At 44.2% G+C, this 16,082-nt stretch overlaps 1 protein-coding gene across 4 annotated transcripts in view; it reads left to right on the top strand.

The window, feature by feature from the left end:
* The window catches only part of CPVL (carboxypeptidase vitellogenic like), a 126,635-nt gene extending 111,084 nt beyond the window's left edge, over nucleotides 1-15,551 (top strand). For all 4 annotated transcript variants that reach the window (XM_012926139.2, XM_058678141.1, XM_058678140.1 and 1 more), the window contains one exon: nucleotides 15,304-15,551. In XM_012926139.2, coding sequence (XP_012781593.2) covers nucleotides 15,304-15,411 — 108 coding nt within the window. In that variant the 3' untranslated portion in view covers nucleotides 15,412-15,551. The remainder of the gene's footprint in view (nucleotides 1-15,303) is intronic.
* The last annotated feature ends 531 nt before the right edge of the window (nucleotides 15,552-16,082 follow it).

Below are 16,082 nucleotides of genomic sequence, written 5' to 3' on the forward strand. Positions count from 1 at the left end.
CCTTGGGGCCTGTCAGTACAGCGGTCCATTTCCATGGCCAGAAGGTCTCCTTCTGTTCTTGGGATTCCTGAACACCTTATATATTAAAGGTGCAAGAGACTGAGTGCAGACTTATTTAACAGCTACCCCTGAAACTATGGCAGTGGTTTCCAGTTTGAACTTTATTGTAACAAGGACATCTGTTTCTTCAAGTGTGGCAAGAAGCAGGGGCACCTGAGCCCTGAGCCAGTGTGCTAAGAATGTCAGCTCCTACTGGCTGGAACGGGTCAGGAGGTGTTTCCAGAGCATCGAAACCCATGCAGTCATCCATGAGCTGGAACATCCTCAGTGACACCAGACCCAGAAATCGAGCCTATTGCTGACAGAGAGTGGAATTAGGGAAAAAGGAAGCAGGAGCTTAGATTTAAAGAGTAAGAAACAAATGATCAAAACAAAACAGAACTCCAAATATTTAGCAACTTACGGTTTTTCCACTGTCCAGCGATGAGCTATGGGTGGGTATTTATTTGTGTTGCTAATATTTATTTTTTAATATAGCAATCAGAGTCCCAAGTCTCAGAGCCTGGCACCAGCTCTGTCTTCTTGGAGATGCAGGCCAGAAGGGAACTTCTGGTTTTTGCTTTAGCTCCAGGCCCATGACTTCTCTGTGGCTGGTCCTCTTACCATGTGAGATGCAGGACCCACCTCACCCTCCCGCTGTCAGCAAGAAGAAAAATAGTGCTGCAAAGAACATGTGAAATGTCTGAAAGATGCACTTTGGGGGGGTCTGTCATCAGGAGATGGCTTCTCTTTTGTTAAATTAAATATCTGATGTATAACAAAGAATATTTACAATGTTAGTGTCAGTTAAAACAAGCAGGGATAAACAAACATGCTTAGTGTTCACCAGTTGAAGAAATACCAAATGGCTAGCAGACCATCCTCGTCCCTGTTAGCCCTGGAAGTAAACTACTGTCCTGTAGCTTAACATCCCCCCTTGTTTTTCTTTATTAATAGTTTTACTACAAGTATGCAAACATTTTATTTCTCATGTTTCATTTCATGTAAAACTAATCATACCACTGCAGTAACACATTTCAGGTTTGAATACCAGGAGATTCTCCCATATTGACATGCTCAACTATGCCCCATTATTTTTCACTATTGCATAATATTCCACAGTGAGATTCTATCATATCCATCCACTCCATGGCTAATGGAGATGTCTGTGTTTCCAGTTCCCTTCTACTGCCAGTACTGCTGCTATTTACATTCTTGAATGAATCTCTTTAGGCTTGTGTCAGTTTCACTAGATAATGTGAAAGTGTTTTCCAAATTGAACTCAGATTCTTGCCATAGGTATACAAGCATTGCTACAATGTCTCAGGAAACACCTGGACTTGTCTTGACCTCTTTCCCACCTTGCCTTTCTTATCTGAAGGGAAGTTGAATGTCCTTCCCCACATCTAACACATGAATGTTGTTTTCTCTTACTCGTCCTGTCTCCTGTTGTCCTTTCTGGCTGTCATCCGGCATCCACACTGAGTGAGGGTGAAATGGACATGTCGTGTCTAGCTTCCAGCAGTGTTTGGTTGGATAGATGCATTTTTTTTTCTTCCTGGATATCCTGTGCCCAGCTTCCAAACTACCCAGCTTTGTAAAAGCTTGGAAATGTATTTCTTTGGCACCTTTTCAGTGCAGCTCTTCTGCCGGTGGCTTGGTAAGAAGAGAAACGAACAGCATTGACAGATTTCCACCGTAGGCTTTGCACCTATAGGCAAGCTGCGAATCTTCTCCTAACAAACCCCACCCATCCCTATCACTCCTCCATGGCAACAACCAGATAGATAATCCATGTAGCCCGTTTCTTGCTGTGAGCTTTACGGGAAAATGAGGAACAATTAATTAGTAAACGTTATTCACTCTGGTCCCTCTACTAGCTGCCCTGATTTTATTCATTTCCAAGGGCTTGGCATAGAAGCCATAAAGAACTGCTTAAAAACAAAAACACTGTATTCATACAAACCAATAAAAATAATGCAGCAATTGGAGGATATTAAAACGAAAATTAGGGCTATTCTGCAATATAAATTCTAAAAGGAAACTTTGGCCTTCTGATGTCTTAGAGACCTAAAAAGCAAGCTATTCAAGAGTGCTGAATGTGTTTTAAGTTTTGTTTAAATCCTTTTAGCTGATCTTAACTAGTCTCCTGTTACCAGCTGACCCCCTCCTCTGTGTGTGAGCCCCTCTCCCCTTGTTGAAAACTCCCCACTTCCCCTTAGCAGCTGTGAGAGGTCACGTCTAAACTCTGTGTGGACGGACATCTTGACTCTTCCTCTGGTTCCTTTTCCAGTGACTCTCTCTATCCCGCTTAGAATCCTGACAAACACAACACATGGAGTCAGTGTTGTGATTACTCATGAGTTGTGTACAGCAAAGTATCTTCTAGGAAACAGAGTAGACATGCTGGGCTAATGAGTGGTTCAGGACAATCCCCTGCAAGCTGAAGAATGTATGGTTTGTCAGCTAAAACCTTTTCCTTTCTGGGCTACATGGAAGGAAAAAAAAGAGACATGTTTTAGGCCAGAAATTTATAGCAGAAGCCATAGAAGTTTCTCTATCTCAGGGCTGTCTAGAACATCCTCTCTTTTAAAAAGCACTGAAGTTCTCCGTTTTCCCCCCTTTTGCCTGAAGAAGTCACGTAGCTTGCTTCCTGAAAACAAAGGAAGCAATAAACAATAGCGACTCCTAATTTTACTCTGATTCCTTGCCAAGTTCAAGTGATTCCATTTCATTAGAAACAGCCAATTAACATAAGAGGAATGCTTCTAAATTAAGCTACCCAAACACACTTAGTTAATACTCTGGGAGCTAGTTTATTGTATTATGTAAAATATAAATTGGCTAGCAGAGAGCTGTGTATTGAGGAAGAAGACCTAAGCAATGATGCATAATTTTCTCTTAACTGTTGAGTGTTTTTTAATAAGCAACTAAAGTTTAACAGAGAGCCATCTTATTACATGGAAGGTGGATAAATACTAAGAAGCCTAAAATTTAAAGTATTATCCCCATGTGGAAAATGGGTTTTAAAAATTAATGATATTTCAGGAACAAATAGAGATTTGGGGGTTTGCTTTTAAAACAGCAACTTTTTTTAAAAGTATTTCAAATGTAACTGAAGACACCCAAGTCGCCTGTGGGAATGCTAGGGAAAGACAAAATGTAAACAAGGTGGAGAATGGGGTGGCATGGAGACCTGGGAGGTGTTAGGGTAGTGCCAAGCTGCCTGGTGGCTGGAGGCCCTGTGTTTTCCTTGCATCTAAATTTGCCTTCGCAGTGAGCCCTGTGTATTTTCCCTCCCTTTCAAATAATGTTGTCCTGAAAGCCTAGTGCCCTGTGCCCTGCTTTGTACCCCGGATTGCTACAACCTTGAGTCCCTTCAACTGTTGATCTCAAAAACCCAGTGACGGCCAGAAACCCTGTCCAGTCCTGAGCTGGCCCCGACAGAGCAGCCCTGAGGCCACCAGTGCGGGCACTCTGGTGCGGACAGAAAGATCCCAAGCCTGTGGCAGCAGAGCTGGCTCCTTCCTGCTGGTGCCAGTCATGATAAGAGATGGGATGAGGCGGTGGAGGTGGGAACAGAAATAGGCAGCAGGTCTCTGTCACCTTTCTGCAGATGTTGACAACCTGTCTCCTCAGCCTAGCTCCCCTGAGCCAAGGGGTCAGAGAATTCTGGACTTCCTACTTAACCCGCTGGGACCGACACTTGGATTTACCTTGTAGGAAAGAGGAAGAATGTCAGGGTGTGTCCTTTTCCCCAGGGGAGCCCAAATGTCAGAGACCCAGTGGTCCCAGGACAGAGTGGCTTTGGGACAGAGGTGCTGATTTGGGGTATTCTCCAGTTTCCATGATATGAGTCCCCCACAATGGCAGACTGTAAGCGCCCAGTTTGACCATTACGGAATGTGCGGAGGAGTAGCAGTTCACAGTTAGCACTCCTGATACAGAAGGAGAGAGCTCCAGCACACGACTGGTACTATCAGCCTGTGTGGCTGCTTGAGGACGTAAAACGTCAGCAGGCTTCAAGTCCTCAAAGCACGCCTGGCAAACAGCATCTTCTGTTGTCAATCTCTGCCTTCTCCTTCCCCTCCTCCTCCCACTTTGTCCTCCAGAAGAAAGCTACACATGTAATCATACAGCTAGAGCGTGAGCATGGGTAAATAAAGAACTGGATTACACATTTTATTCTTCTGTGGATATCGAATGTAAAAGCTGGGTGTGGATTGAGCAAAATGAGGAAGAGAGGTTTCAATTACTTTTTAATTGTATCAACTCTCACATTGCCAAGTGGGCTGTAGAAAAGCGGAGACGACAGATCAGTTTTTTGCCATTCTGCTAAGACAAGTAAGGTCTTGCTTGCTTGACAGCTCTGTTCAGGGAGCAGCGGGCGTTTGGCATTGTGTGCAGTGAGAGGAGTTGGGGAGGGAGAGATGATGCTGGCAGGCTTACGGGAGAAAACCCACTGCAGACATGGTCGGATGTATTGGCAGAGACTTGATTTCACAGCCAAACTGCTTTCCCACTTTAATTGGGATTTTTCCCGTGGGAAGGAATGATTCGTAATGTGGAAATCTAAGAAGCCTGGAGGATAAATATTTCCTCTCCTGCAGAATGTATTATGCTCTTATTTTTCTGGGAAGGTAGAGTGAAGACTGTCATATTTATCAGTACTGTAACTTCTGCTCTTACTCTACTCCTTCAAGAAAAAAAACTCTTTCAGCATAAAAACTTAGATAACATTAGCCTAATAACTGTTGGTTGCGTGCTCATCTGCGTCAGCATATGATGCACTGAGTGCCATGGAACACATTACATGCACTGTCTGTGACTCCCTATAAAAAGGTAAATATTCTTAGAGCGTTTGTTCATCTGTCCATTCCAATTTGATACTTTGTTGTTATTGTTGTTGTTTGCTTTTAACATTGTAAGTCCTGTGTCTCCAGAACTACTTGGTCCTGGGCAAACTGGGACAACTGGTCACCTTAATATTCTCTGTCTGTCTGTCTGTCTGTCTCTCTCTCTCACACACACACACACACACACACACAGAAATAGTTAAGTCACAAGGACAGTCATGGAGCTGGGCTGAACTCCAGATGGCCTGAATCCCAAGGCCATGCCTGCAGCCAGCACTCTGAGGCACTTCCTAGGACACTGTGTGTGCTTTCAGGCTTCCATTGACTGCAGTGACTGGGAGATCACGTTCTAACTGTAGCCAATCATTGCAACTTTGCTGAAGTCAACAGATTCTTGGAGTTGACAAAGAGAAAAATCTTAATGAGGTTTTTTTTTTTATTAGACACATTCATAGTGCCTCTCAGATGTCCCTTGTGTATGTCTTTATAAACGACTAAGTCTTATGTTAACGTTAATGGTAGTAACAGGGTGGAAACTTCATCTAACTATGGCATTAAGTGGTGGGGCGTTTGGGAAATGATGAAATTATTAGGATTGGATTCTGCTGCCTTTTATAAGAGTAGGAATAGAGACTTGACAGATAGCCTGCCTCAGATGTTTCTTTTAAAGTAGCAGAAAACTGGACGATACACATAGTAATTTCTATTCCGTATACTGCAGTTCCCTTATCCCATCAACTGGTAGTCAAAATTCCCTCTGTCTTACCACTACTAACTTGCTAATGCTACATCATTATCCATCCTTGTAGTGTATACCTAAAGGTTGACTTACAATCAAATTTAGAAAAGTCTGCTTTGAATTAGTCTATTCACTGACTTTCCAGATATGCAAACACACGTTACAAAGCATTAACTCAACATATACTACCTTGGTGCAAATATCTTTAAACTTCTACATAGTTTAATTTCCAAAAGACATTATTGCTGTTGAAATCCATTATTTTTGCTCACATTTGCAAATTCTTATTGCTCTTCATTCCTCACCACATTTCCATGTTTACATCAGAGGAAGTGTCTTCCTTCTGCCTCAAAAGCAACATTATGCTTCTTCGGTGCATGCCTTATGGGGACAGCCTTTCCCAGCCTCTGATCTCCTTGTAAATTGCTCTGTGAGATCTTCTACTGAAATTCTAAGCTAGCACTTAACTTTGATTCAAAATTACAGAGATGCCATTTCTGCCTTCAGTTCTCTGTATTTCTATGCACTCAGTTCACCTTCTTGCTTTTTCTAGGGAGTCTGTTCCTTTTCCTATGATAGCTTGTAGGGTTTTCTCTTTGTGTTTAGTTTCCCGCAATAAACTCTCAGGTAACAAGATTTGGTTGCTTTTCTTTGAGGTCATCCTGCATAGGGTTCACGAAACATCTTAAGATTATGGTTTTATGACTTTATTTTTTCTGGAAACATTTCACTCTGAATGTTTCTTTATCCCCATTCCTTCCTTAACAGCTTAGTCTGGGAATAAGTGCAACTAAGCAGCCAGATGTTTTGTAGTCTAGTGTCTTTCTTCTTTCTCCATGATTCAGTCTGGATATTTCCTATGAGCTACCTTCCAGTTCATGTGCTCCTTCTTCTACCATGTCTAACCTACACTTCAAGTCTCTGTCGAGTCATTCATTTTCACTAACAATGGTATGTGAGCTTTCAGTTTTAGAGTTTGTATTTAATTCTTTTGGGGGGAATCCTCTATTTTTTTTAACTGCTTCTTGAATGTTTTCTCCATAGTTACTTAATTAACAATCTATATCTGATCATTCAAACTCTGGATTACTGGTTATTTCCTTCTGTGCTAGCACTATCTTTTCTGCCTCTCACTGGGGTTTTCAGGCATTTGCACTTGTCTTATAGCATGCTTACAAAATTTTACTGAAAGTCAGACCCAATGTACCCAAAAGTATGAAAAGTCAAGTTATCTTTTTTCAGAGGATTAAACTGTTTCTGCAAGGCAGCTGGAGTAGAGGCAGCCCACTCATGCTGAAGCAGCCAGGGACTGTGATAACTCATTGGGTGCTGGATGTCAGGGTTTGTTGAGACTACCCCAGTTCTGGTTTGTTGTGGCTTCCGGGCATTGCCGTGCAGCTAGCAGAAAGCCTGTGCTGTTTGCCAGGGCCACTTCTCTTTGCTGACCAGAGGCGCCAAACCTGATTTTTCTTTGTTGGTGCTCTTTTCTGGCCTCTCAAACACTGTTAGACCAACTACAAGTGCCAAAAGCATTTCATGCTTTGATCTGTCGCCCTTAGCTTGGCTTCTTGATCAGAGAAGGTCAGAAGTCTGAATTTTCCAAAGGGCAAGTGAAAGAGCAGTAAATGCTAGGCTCCCTTTCTGTAGTTCTCTTTTCTCCATAATCTTGGCTTATCTCACATCCTAGTTACTCTCCAGTACCTCTAACATCACCATATTTCTTTTAAATTTACCTTAACGTTTTGTGCAGTGGAGTAGGGTAGGTTTATAGAAGCTATACATGTTGAAGTCAGATACAGAAGCCATAAATTATAATCTTGTCCCAACTTATTAGGTAAGATGAGTGTGGAATGCCATCCAGGATAAAGGTGGAATTTTTAAATCATGGCAGTTGTTACATTTGGGTCTAATGAAGTACTTTGAAACCTTTCTCTCTTCAATAATCACTTAGTACAGTAGACGGTAGGATGGGAACCTCAAAAATAATTTACCCCGAATTATGTTGGTGTAACTATTAGCCTTAATCTGACTCTGTGTGTGTATGTGTTTTAAAAAATGTATTTATTTTCATGTTAAGGCAGATTTACAGAGAGAAGATACAGAGAGAAAGATCTTCCATCTACTGGTTCACTCCCCAAGTGGCCGCAATGGCCACAGCTAAGCTGATCCGAAGCCAGGAGCCTCTCAGGCAGGTGCAGGGTCCCAACGCCTCAGGCCATCCTTTACTGCTCTCTCAGACCACAAGCAGGGAGGTAAAGGGAAGTGGTGCAGCCAAGATATGAACTCGTAGCTACATGAGATCCCAGCACATACAAGGCAAGAATTTATCCACTAGGCTACAGCACTGGACCCTGTCTTTGTTTTTGTGTTGTCTTAAAGTGGTTGGCCTTAGTCTTTGCTTGAAGGTGCCTGCTAACAAGCTCACTTTATTTATTCTCATCCCGAATACTTTTTTTTAAAGGAGTGTCTTTTTCAGTGCATACTCTTTTATTTCTACCTATAATAATTAGCATCTGAAGAAAAGGATATTTTTGAAATATGGAATGAAATGGAAACAGTAAAACAACCTCAGTGGGAATCAGGAAGTATGAATCTTTTTAGTGTAAACATTATACTGCAGTGAAATCAGGAACCACAAACCAAGAAAAAAAGGGGACCATAAATTTATCCTACATGTACCACCTTCTAAACTTGCATCTCTTGTGTGTTGTTTCCTTCCTTTGCTGGTTAATAATGTACCACCCTTTAAAATGTGCTCCTGTTGGCAGCCTGAATTTGGGCAGGGGGTAGAGTGGTGGGGAACTCTAACAGTGTTTTTATCTAGCTAATTAGATGCTGAGTGGATCAGCTTCACCCTAGTCTCTCCTTGCCCTTCTTATCATCCCTCTGCTGGAGACAGCCTGCACTGTCTCCAAGCTGATCCTGTGCTGTAGCCTCCTCATTCTCCTCCTTGCCCTAGTATCATTCCCTTCCAAATCGGCCTCCTCATTAGGTATTTAGTCATATTTCCACAAAGCAGATCTGGACATGTCACCGCCCAACTGATAAACCTGTAGGGTATCCCTAGAATAGGCAAATCCATGGAGACAGAAAACAGACGAGTTATTGCCAGGGGCTGCAGGGGAGAGGGCAGTGGGAAGTGCTTAACGCTGGGTATGGGCTTCCCTTAGGGAGCAAACACACTCCGCAGCCAGAGAGAGGAGGCTGCCAGATGCTGTCAGCGTGCCAGGCGCTGCTTCAGGGCACCCTGGGGAGAGGCCAGAGCAGCGTGTTTGAGTGCCTGAGATGCCACTTGAGCCACTCATATCCTGCCTTGGAGTACCTGCCTTTGAAACTCAGCTCTGCTCCCAGTTCTAGCTTCCTGTCAATGTGCACCCTGTGACGCAGCAGCAGGTGGCTCAAGTATTTGGGTCCTGGACACCCATGTGAGGCACTGGGGTTGAATTTCTGGCTCATGGCTGGAGCCTGACCTAGCCCTGGCTGTTGTTTGCATTTCAGGGTGAGCCAGTGAATGGAAGTGCACTCTTGCTCACTCACTTTGTCTCTCTTCTGCCCTCTTACATTCCCCTTGCCTTTCAAATATGTTGTTATTTTGAAAACAATTGTAGAGGATTTGATGCACTCAGGTCTGCCTGTTACACGGGGCACTTCGCAATCCCACACTAGGATTTGCTCCTTCAACTCTCCCTTCCATTTTCCTTTCTGCCATACATGAATGAGACCCCTCACAGACTGCTTTACCTGTGTGCTGCCTCACGGCCCTGCGTTTGCACACTTGACTTCCTTGGTCAGACACTCCTGTCTGTCCAGCAGTCTGCTTCTTTAAGAAGTTCCAAAGCCCTCCCCTGACCCCAGCACATATATGAGGGTTACGAAGTTCATGGAAGATATAATTAAAAGACAAGTTTATTTAAATGCAAAAACTTCTTGAAGTTCTTGAAGTTTTTGCAGTCTTGGAACAGTTCGGGAGAATTGCATTTCATGAAAAAACTATTGAGTGTGTTTCATGCATGCATATATGAAACATGTCATACTTGGGTAAGCCCCAGATAGGCATCCAAAAGGGCATGACTGGGAAACTTTACTGCCAAGTCCAAGTTTCTAGATCTAGAGAGAATTGTACTATTTTTTTTTTTACCCCAAATTGAGTGGAACGAGCCTGTGCAGTGCATGAAAAATGCTTTCTAAACTCTCGACATATTTGTGACCCCCTGGAACACCTGGGACACTCAGTGTGGGGACTTGACCTCAGGCAGGTGCTGGTAGGAGACTGTTTCTCTCTGGGAGCTTGGAGACTCATCTCATCCCATTTAAATATTGTCACAGGCCTGCCATACTTCAATGCACACTTCTGAAAGCTACGAGGGTCCCGTGTCCTTGATCTGTGAGTGGTGAAGCCTGGCTCTAAACAACCAGTGGTTTGTTGCTCAGTGCTCACCAGATGGTTTTGTGAGGTTGATACTGGTAAAGTACTCTATGTGGATCTGCCTGAGATTTGTTGGGAAGTTTGTAGCATGTGAATTACACTTTGATTTTTTTTAACATATTTTACATGAGATGTACACCCCAGGTTTGGTCTTACTTTTTTTTTAACCTAATATTTTATTATCTTTAAGACAACAACATATTTTAATTAGCATTATAGTCAAAGGCTTAATGCCCCATGACCAAAAGAAAAAGTAACAAATATAAAGGAAGAGGACTGTGGCTCAAAGCAATAATCAGACACAAAAATGTGCAACTTCATTCATCTAGATTATAAAATAGTAACAAACCATTCAGACTGTAGTTTGCAATTCTTAGCAATTTGTTCAACAAAGATTTAAAACTAAGTTTGACATTTGCAGTAGATGACATACACAAGTATTTTCTTACTTTTTGTGGCTTATATTTTTGTTTTATTTTTTAACTCCCACATAAAAGGGAGAATGGGCAGCATTTGTCTTTCTGTGTCTGGCTTAATTTACTCAACATGATGTCCTCCAGTTCAAACCATTTTGATGTAAATGGTAGAATTTCATTCTTTTTGTTTCATATATCATATTAATTTTATCTGCTCATCTCATGATGGACATCTTGGCTGATCCCATGGTTTATCTCGTATGTCATCATTGCTGTAAGCGTGGTGGTCCAGGTATCTCTTTGATACCATGTGTTCATCTTTCAAGTCAATCCTTACCGGGGGGGATTACTGGAACCTATGGCATGGCTGATGTCACTGGGTCATCACATATGGTGCCTCAGGAACTGGACCAGGTCAGCTGGTCATAGGTGGTGAGAATTCTAGCTCCCGACTCCCTTCAGCTGTGCTTCCCAACTTGACAGTCATGAACAAGGAAGGTGTGAGGGGTAAGGATGAAATTGAACACGAGGAAGTTAAGTCCTGAGTAGGTGCTAAGCAGCATCCTGCTTTTATCTTCCCTCAATGTAAATGGGAGCTCCACCATAAAACAGAAAATATTTCCAAACAGTGGCCTTCCACAAGCAGCCTTTGAGACATGAGCATCTGCACCCCTTGGTGTTGACTGATATGCAGAACTTCAGACTAGAGAAGTCTGGGAGGGGGGCCCCACCATCTATTTTACTAAGCCCAGATATCTTTATGCCGATTTGAGTTTGAGAGCCACTGTTACAGCTTTTACATGAATGCAGGTGGCCTGAGGGTTTTGGTTCATCAGGTTGATCCAGGTGTTTTGAGTCAAAATTTGGAATTGGAACTGTTGTTGGAAGAACAATGATAATGGCTGATTGTGCTGCGTTCCCAGGTCAGGCACTGTGAGACAAGTGCCATGGACATGATTCCATGAAATAATCGTGAAACCCATAGCGACCTCCAGGAGTCCGTTGTGCTTTCCTAGTCTTACAGTGAAGGAAGCTGAGGCTTGGAGAGGTCAAGTTCCAGGCCTGAGATTACACAGCCTGCTGCACCCCCCAGGGCTCCTGCACACTGGCCCTAAGCCCTTCAGCCACCTCCCCACCCCCACAGAGAAGCTGCTCATTAGCTGCAGCCCTGGCTGTGTAGGCCAGCTGACCCTGAGCACTGCGACACAGTTGATTGCGATTCCAGGCCATGGGCTGCCAAACGCGTTTCTGGTGGAAGCAGCTGGGCTCCATCACACAGCCCACTTTGTTAAGTATCCTCAGCTGAGCCGAAATTGCACGGAACTCACTCAGTGGATTCCTGCCAAGCCTTGAGATTTGCATGGGAATCTCAAGGCAGAAAACTCTAGCATGGGTTTATGGAGCAACAGAAGGGTCTGTCCAGAGTCACATGACTGGACGCTGGCCCACAATGGCTTACTTAAAGGCTGCAACAGAACAGAGGACATGCTGGGCTCCCAGATGCCAACCTGGACACAGAGAGGGTGCATTACCATCCCCTCCCCACCATGTCTGATGACAGCAGGGAGGCACAAAGGAGTCCTGATCTCCTGTGGCATAAAGTGGAAGTTTCCCTGTGTATGAGGGGAGGGTCAAGGCAACTCAGCGTCTGTGAAAGTGGCCCCCTCCCTAAGAGCTCACAGGCTGTTGGGAGCCGAGTACAAACGTCCTGTGGTTCAGCCAGGAAGTCCAAACGGAAAAGCTGATGTGCCAGAACTATGACTCGTTCTGCAACCCTGGCATTTGTGTTGGAAATCAGGGTTCTGCCTTGTTATCTCTCTCAACAACTGTGTGGCTTGGACAGGCCCCATAGTAGCTCTCACCAGCTCAGTCACCTCATGGCGCCAGTGAATGGCTCTGTCTGTAGTCATGCAGTGCACTGCTAGGACAGCCTTGAACGGCAAGATCAGAACCTAACACTGCTGAGCTCATGGAACTCACAGCAAGGCCACACAACATGCCAGGTTTGGGTGGATTGGTAGTATCAGTTATGCATGAAGTAAATATATTTGCTTTTGTTTGTCTCTTGCTGCCTCAGCTTGAGGTAGCTGCAAGAACTCAGTCTCTCCTGAATGGACTTGTGTGGGCCACCTGTAATTGCCGCTTGTGACTGAGCAGTGAGAAGTGATTCCAGGTCTACCTATGCTTGCTCCAGCCTGCTCGTGTCCGGGCCCCACGTCTGCAGCAGAATCTCAGGCCACACTGCCTCTCTTGCACACGGCCCATCCCTCACCCTGCCCAACACTGTGTCCTTCTGGCCATGGATCATTGTCTTCTTTGCGAAATTAGCTGACACCAGAAGCTTACCGGGCTCAGGGGTCAGTCCCCTTTTTGTTCCCATGGAGCCTAGATCCTAATGTCAATTAGAGGTTGTCTCAACTAGGGATGTTTCATTAGTGTTTCTAACACAAATTGGCAAGGGCTTGGGTGACACAGGTATGCACATTTTTTAAATCTCAAAACCAAAGCAGTGGCTCAGTAGGCAAATCCTCTACCCGCAAGTGTCTGCATCCGATTTGTTCACTGGTTCGTGCCCTGGCAAATATGCTTTTATTCCAGCTCCCTGCCTGTGGCCTGGGAAAGCGGCAAAGCATGACCCAAGTTCTTGGAACCCTGCACACCACATGAAAGATCTAGAAAAAGCTCCTGGCTTCAGATTGGCTCAACTTTAACCATTGCAGCCATTTGGGGAACAAGCCAGCAGATAGAAGATCTTTCTCTGCTGCTTCTCTCTGGTGATTCTACATTGTACATTAGTGCATGTGCTCATAGCTGAACTTTACTCAGAAGAGGAAAATCCATAAACATTGAATTCTGGTTAGCAATGTGATGCTGAGATATTTGATGGAAGTGTACTGATTGTCCTATCTGACTTTGAAATACGTCAAAGGATCAGCTGGACACTTGTATAGATAGAGGTGTACATACATAAGAAAGCAAAGTGAAGTAAAAGTTAATGAGACTCATGCTGAGGATATGAAACACTGCAGATTTTCAATATAATGGTAAATTATTCATAAACAATGTTGGAAAACAATATTCTCTATGCTGATTGTGAAAAAGTTTCATGTCAGAATTTCTTTGTGTAGGTTTTTTTTTTTTATTAAGACTTATTTATTTAGTTGGAAAGCAGAGAGAGGGAGAGAGAACTCTTCCACCTGCTGGTTCGCTGGCCAGATGGCTGCAATGGGCTGGCCTAGCCCAGGCCGAAGCCAAGAGCCGGTAGCTTCTTCTGGTCTCTCACATGGGTGGAGGGGACTAGGGACTTGGACCATCCTCCGCTGCCTTCCTAGCCGTATTAGCAGGGAGCCGAATGGGCTGCTGGGCAGCCGAGACTCACACCAGCACTGCACACAGCAGCTTTACCCACTGTGTCACAGTGCCAGCCTATTTTATTTTTAAAGACTCAGAATAACCCCTTTATTACTGATAAAGCTAAGGTTGGCATTGCTGGATGAATGGCTGCTAACTTCCAGATCGTAAGTTTGGATTACTGAGTCTTCAACCCAGATGCAGGCCACCCTAGCCTGGGGTCAGTAGGTCTCTGCTACCTCAGGCCTAACCAGGTAAGATTCACAACATTCCCAAAAGAGGGGAAGTAGGCAGATCACTCCGAGAGGAAAAAGGACTGATTTTCAATAATCCACATAGCAATAATAAACACAACTTTGTATAATTAAAAATAACTTTCCAGGGCTAGCACCGCAGTGCTAAAGCCAATGAAACCCAATCAGTGCTGTCTCGATTCCATGGTGGAGTGCCAATTCCAGCCCTTGGCCACTCTCCCTTACATCCAGCTCCCTGCTCATGCCCCTGGGAATACAGTGGGAGATGCCCCAAGTACTTGGGCTCCTGCCAACAGGTGGGAGACCAGCATGAACCTGGTTTCAGCCTAGCCCAAGATCTGGCTGTTGTGGCCATTTGGGGAGCAAATTAATCCAAGGAAGAACTCTTGTCTCTCCCTCTTTCTCTGGTACTCTGCCTTTTGAATAAATAAATATGTTTTAACAGAGGAAAGAAAAAAATTTTTCCTACCCTAAGGTATCTATTAAAACTATCAAAAGCAGATACTGGCATTGTGGCATAGTAGGTTAGGTTGCTGCCTGTGGTGGCAGCATCCCATGTGGGCACCAGTTCAAGCACCAGATGTTCCTAATTGCCTGGGAGAAGTAGAGGAAGATGGCCCAAGTGCTTGCATCCCTGCACCCATAAGGGAGACCTGAAGAAGCTCCTGGCTTTCAGCTAGCCCAGCCCTATCCACTGTGGTCACTTGGAGAGTAAACTAGCCAAAGGAAGATCTCACAGGCTGTCCCTGCAACTGGCATTGTGGAATAGGCAATAAAGCTTGTGACACCAACATCCCATATGGACACTGAATTGTGACCCAGCTGCTCCACTTCCCATCCCACACTGAGCTAACATTCCTGGGAAAGCAGAAGATGACCCATGAACCTGGGTCCATGCCACTCGTGTAAGAGACCCAGAAAAAGCTTCTGGCTCATGGTACCTGGCTTCAGCCTGGTGCAGCAGTGGCCATTGAGGACATCTGGGGAGCGAACTAGCAAATAGAAGATTGTACCTCTGACTTTAAACAACAACAACAAAACTATTGTCTGTCTCTGTCTAACTTCGCCTTTCAAATAAATTTTAAAAACCTATCAAAACCAGTAGAATACATTCTGGTTTTTGTATAAATTTTAAGTACATGTTCATCTGAATTAGGTCTTTGCACTTATTCGATGTATCACTTCCTGTGTTTGTGATATGCTTCTGCTTTCCTCCTCAAAGGTAATCGTGCGAGGTGGAGGCCACATCCTACCCTATGACCAGCCTCAGCGAGCATTCGACATGATCAACCGCTTCATCTTCGACAGGGGCTGGAATCCTCACCGTTGATGGCTCCTTTCCTAAACAAGAAGGTCAGGAATGTTCATCTTTAGAAGGAAAACTTTAGAAACAGGAAAAGCCATATAAAAAATCATCCTTTGATATCTCCAAGATTGTCTCATCAATAAAACTTGCTTCTTGAAAAAGAAGCGGGTCTTTGTTCTGTTTTGTTGCAAGATGAACCGGGAGGAGGTAAGAGCGAGCCTCGGTCGTACTGAACAGAAGAATGGGTTCTGGGACTCAGACACAGGTGAACGAAAGAGATTTGGAGACCTAAAGTAGGAATTTTTCTGATTCATTTTATTTGAAAAAGAGAGTGAGAGAGAGAATCTTTCATCTGCTGGCTCCCTCCCTCCAAATGACTGGGTCAGACTGAAACCAGGAGCCAGGATCTTCATCCAGGTCTCCATGCAGTGGCAGTCGCTCCAGCCCTTGGACCATCCTCCACTGCTTCCTCAGGCTCGTTATCAGAGTGCTGTACTGGAAGAACTCAAGCCAGTGCCCACATGGAACACCAGTGTTGTCAGCCAGCATCCCACTATGCCACAACAGCAGCCCCATAAAGAGGAATCTTTCATTCTTCTGAAGAGCAGATAAAAAGCTCAATGAGTGAAGTATAATGTTTTGTTCCCCAAATAACAGAACAGTTCCTCATACCAAGCATGTCAAGGTGTTTATTT

The sequence above is a fragment of the Ochotona princeps genome, chromosome 20 (genome assembly GCF_030435755.1).
Source record: "Ochotona princeps isolate mOchPri1 chromosome 20, mOchPri1.hap1, whole genome shotgun sequence".
Lineage (NCBI taxonomy): Eukaryota > Metazoa > Chordata > Mammalia > Lagomorpha > Ochotonidae > Ochotona > Ochotona princeps.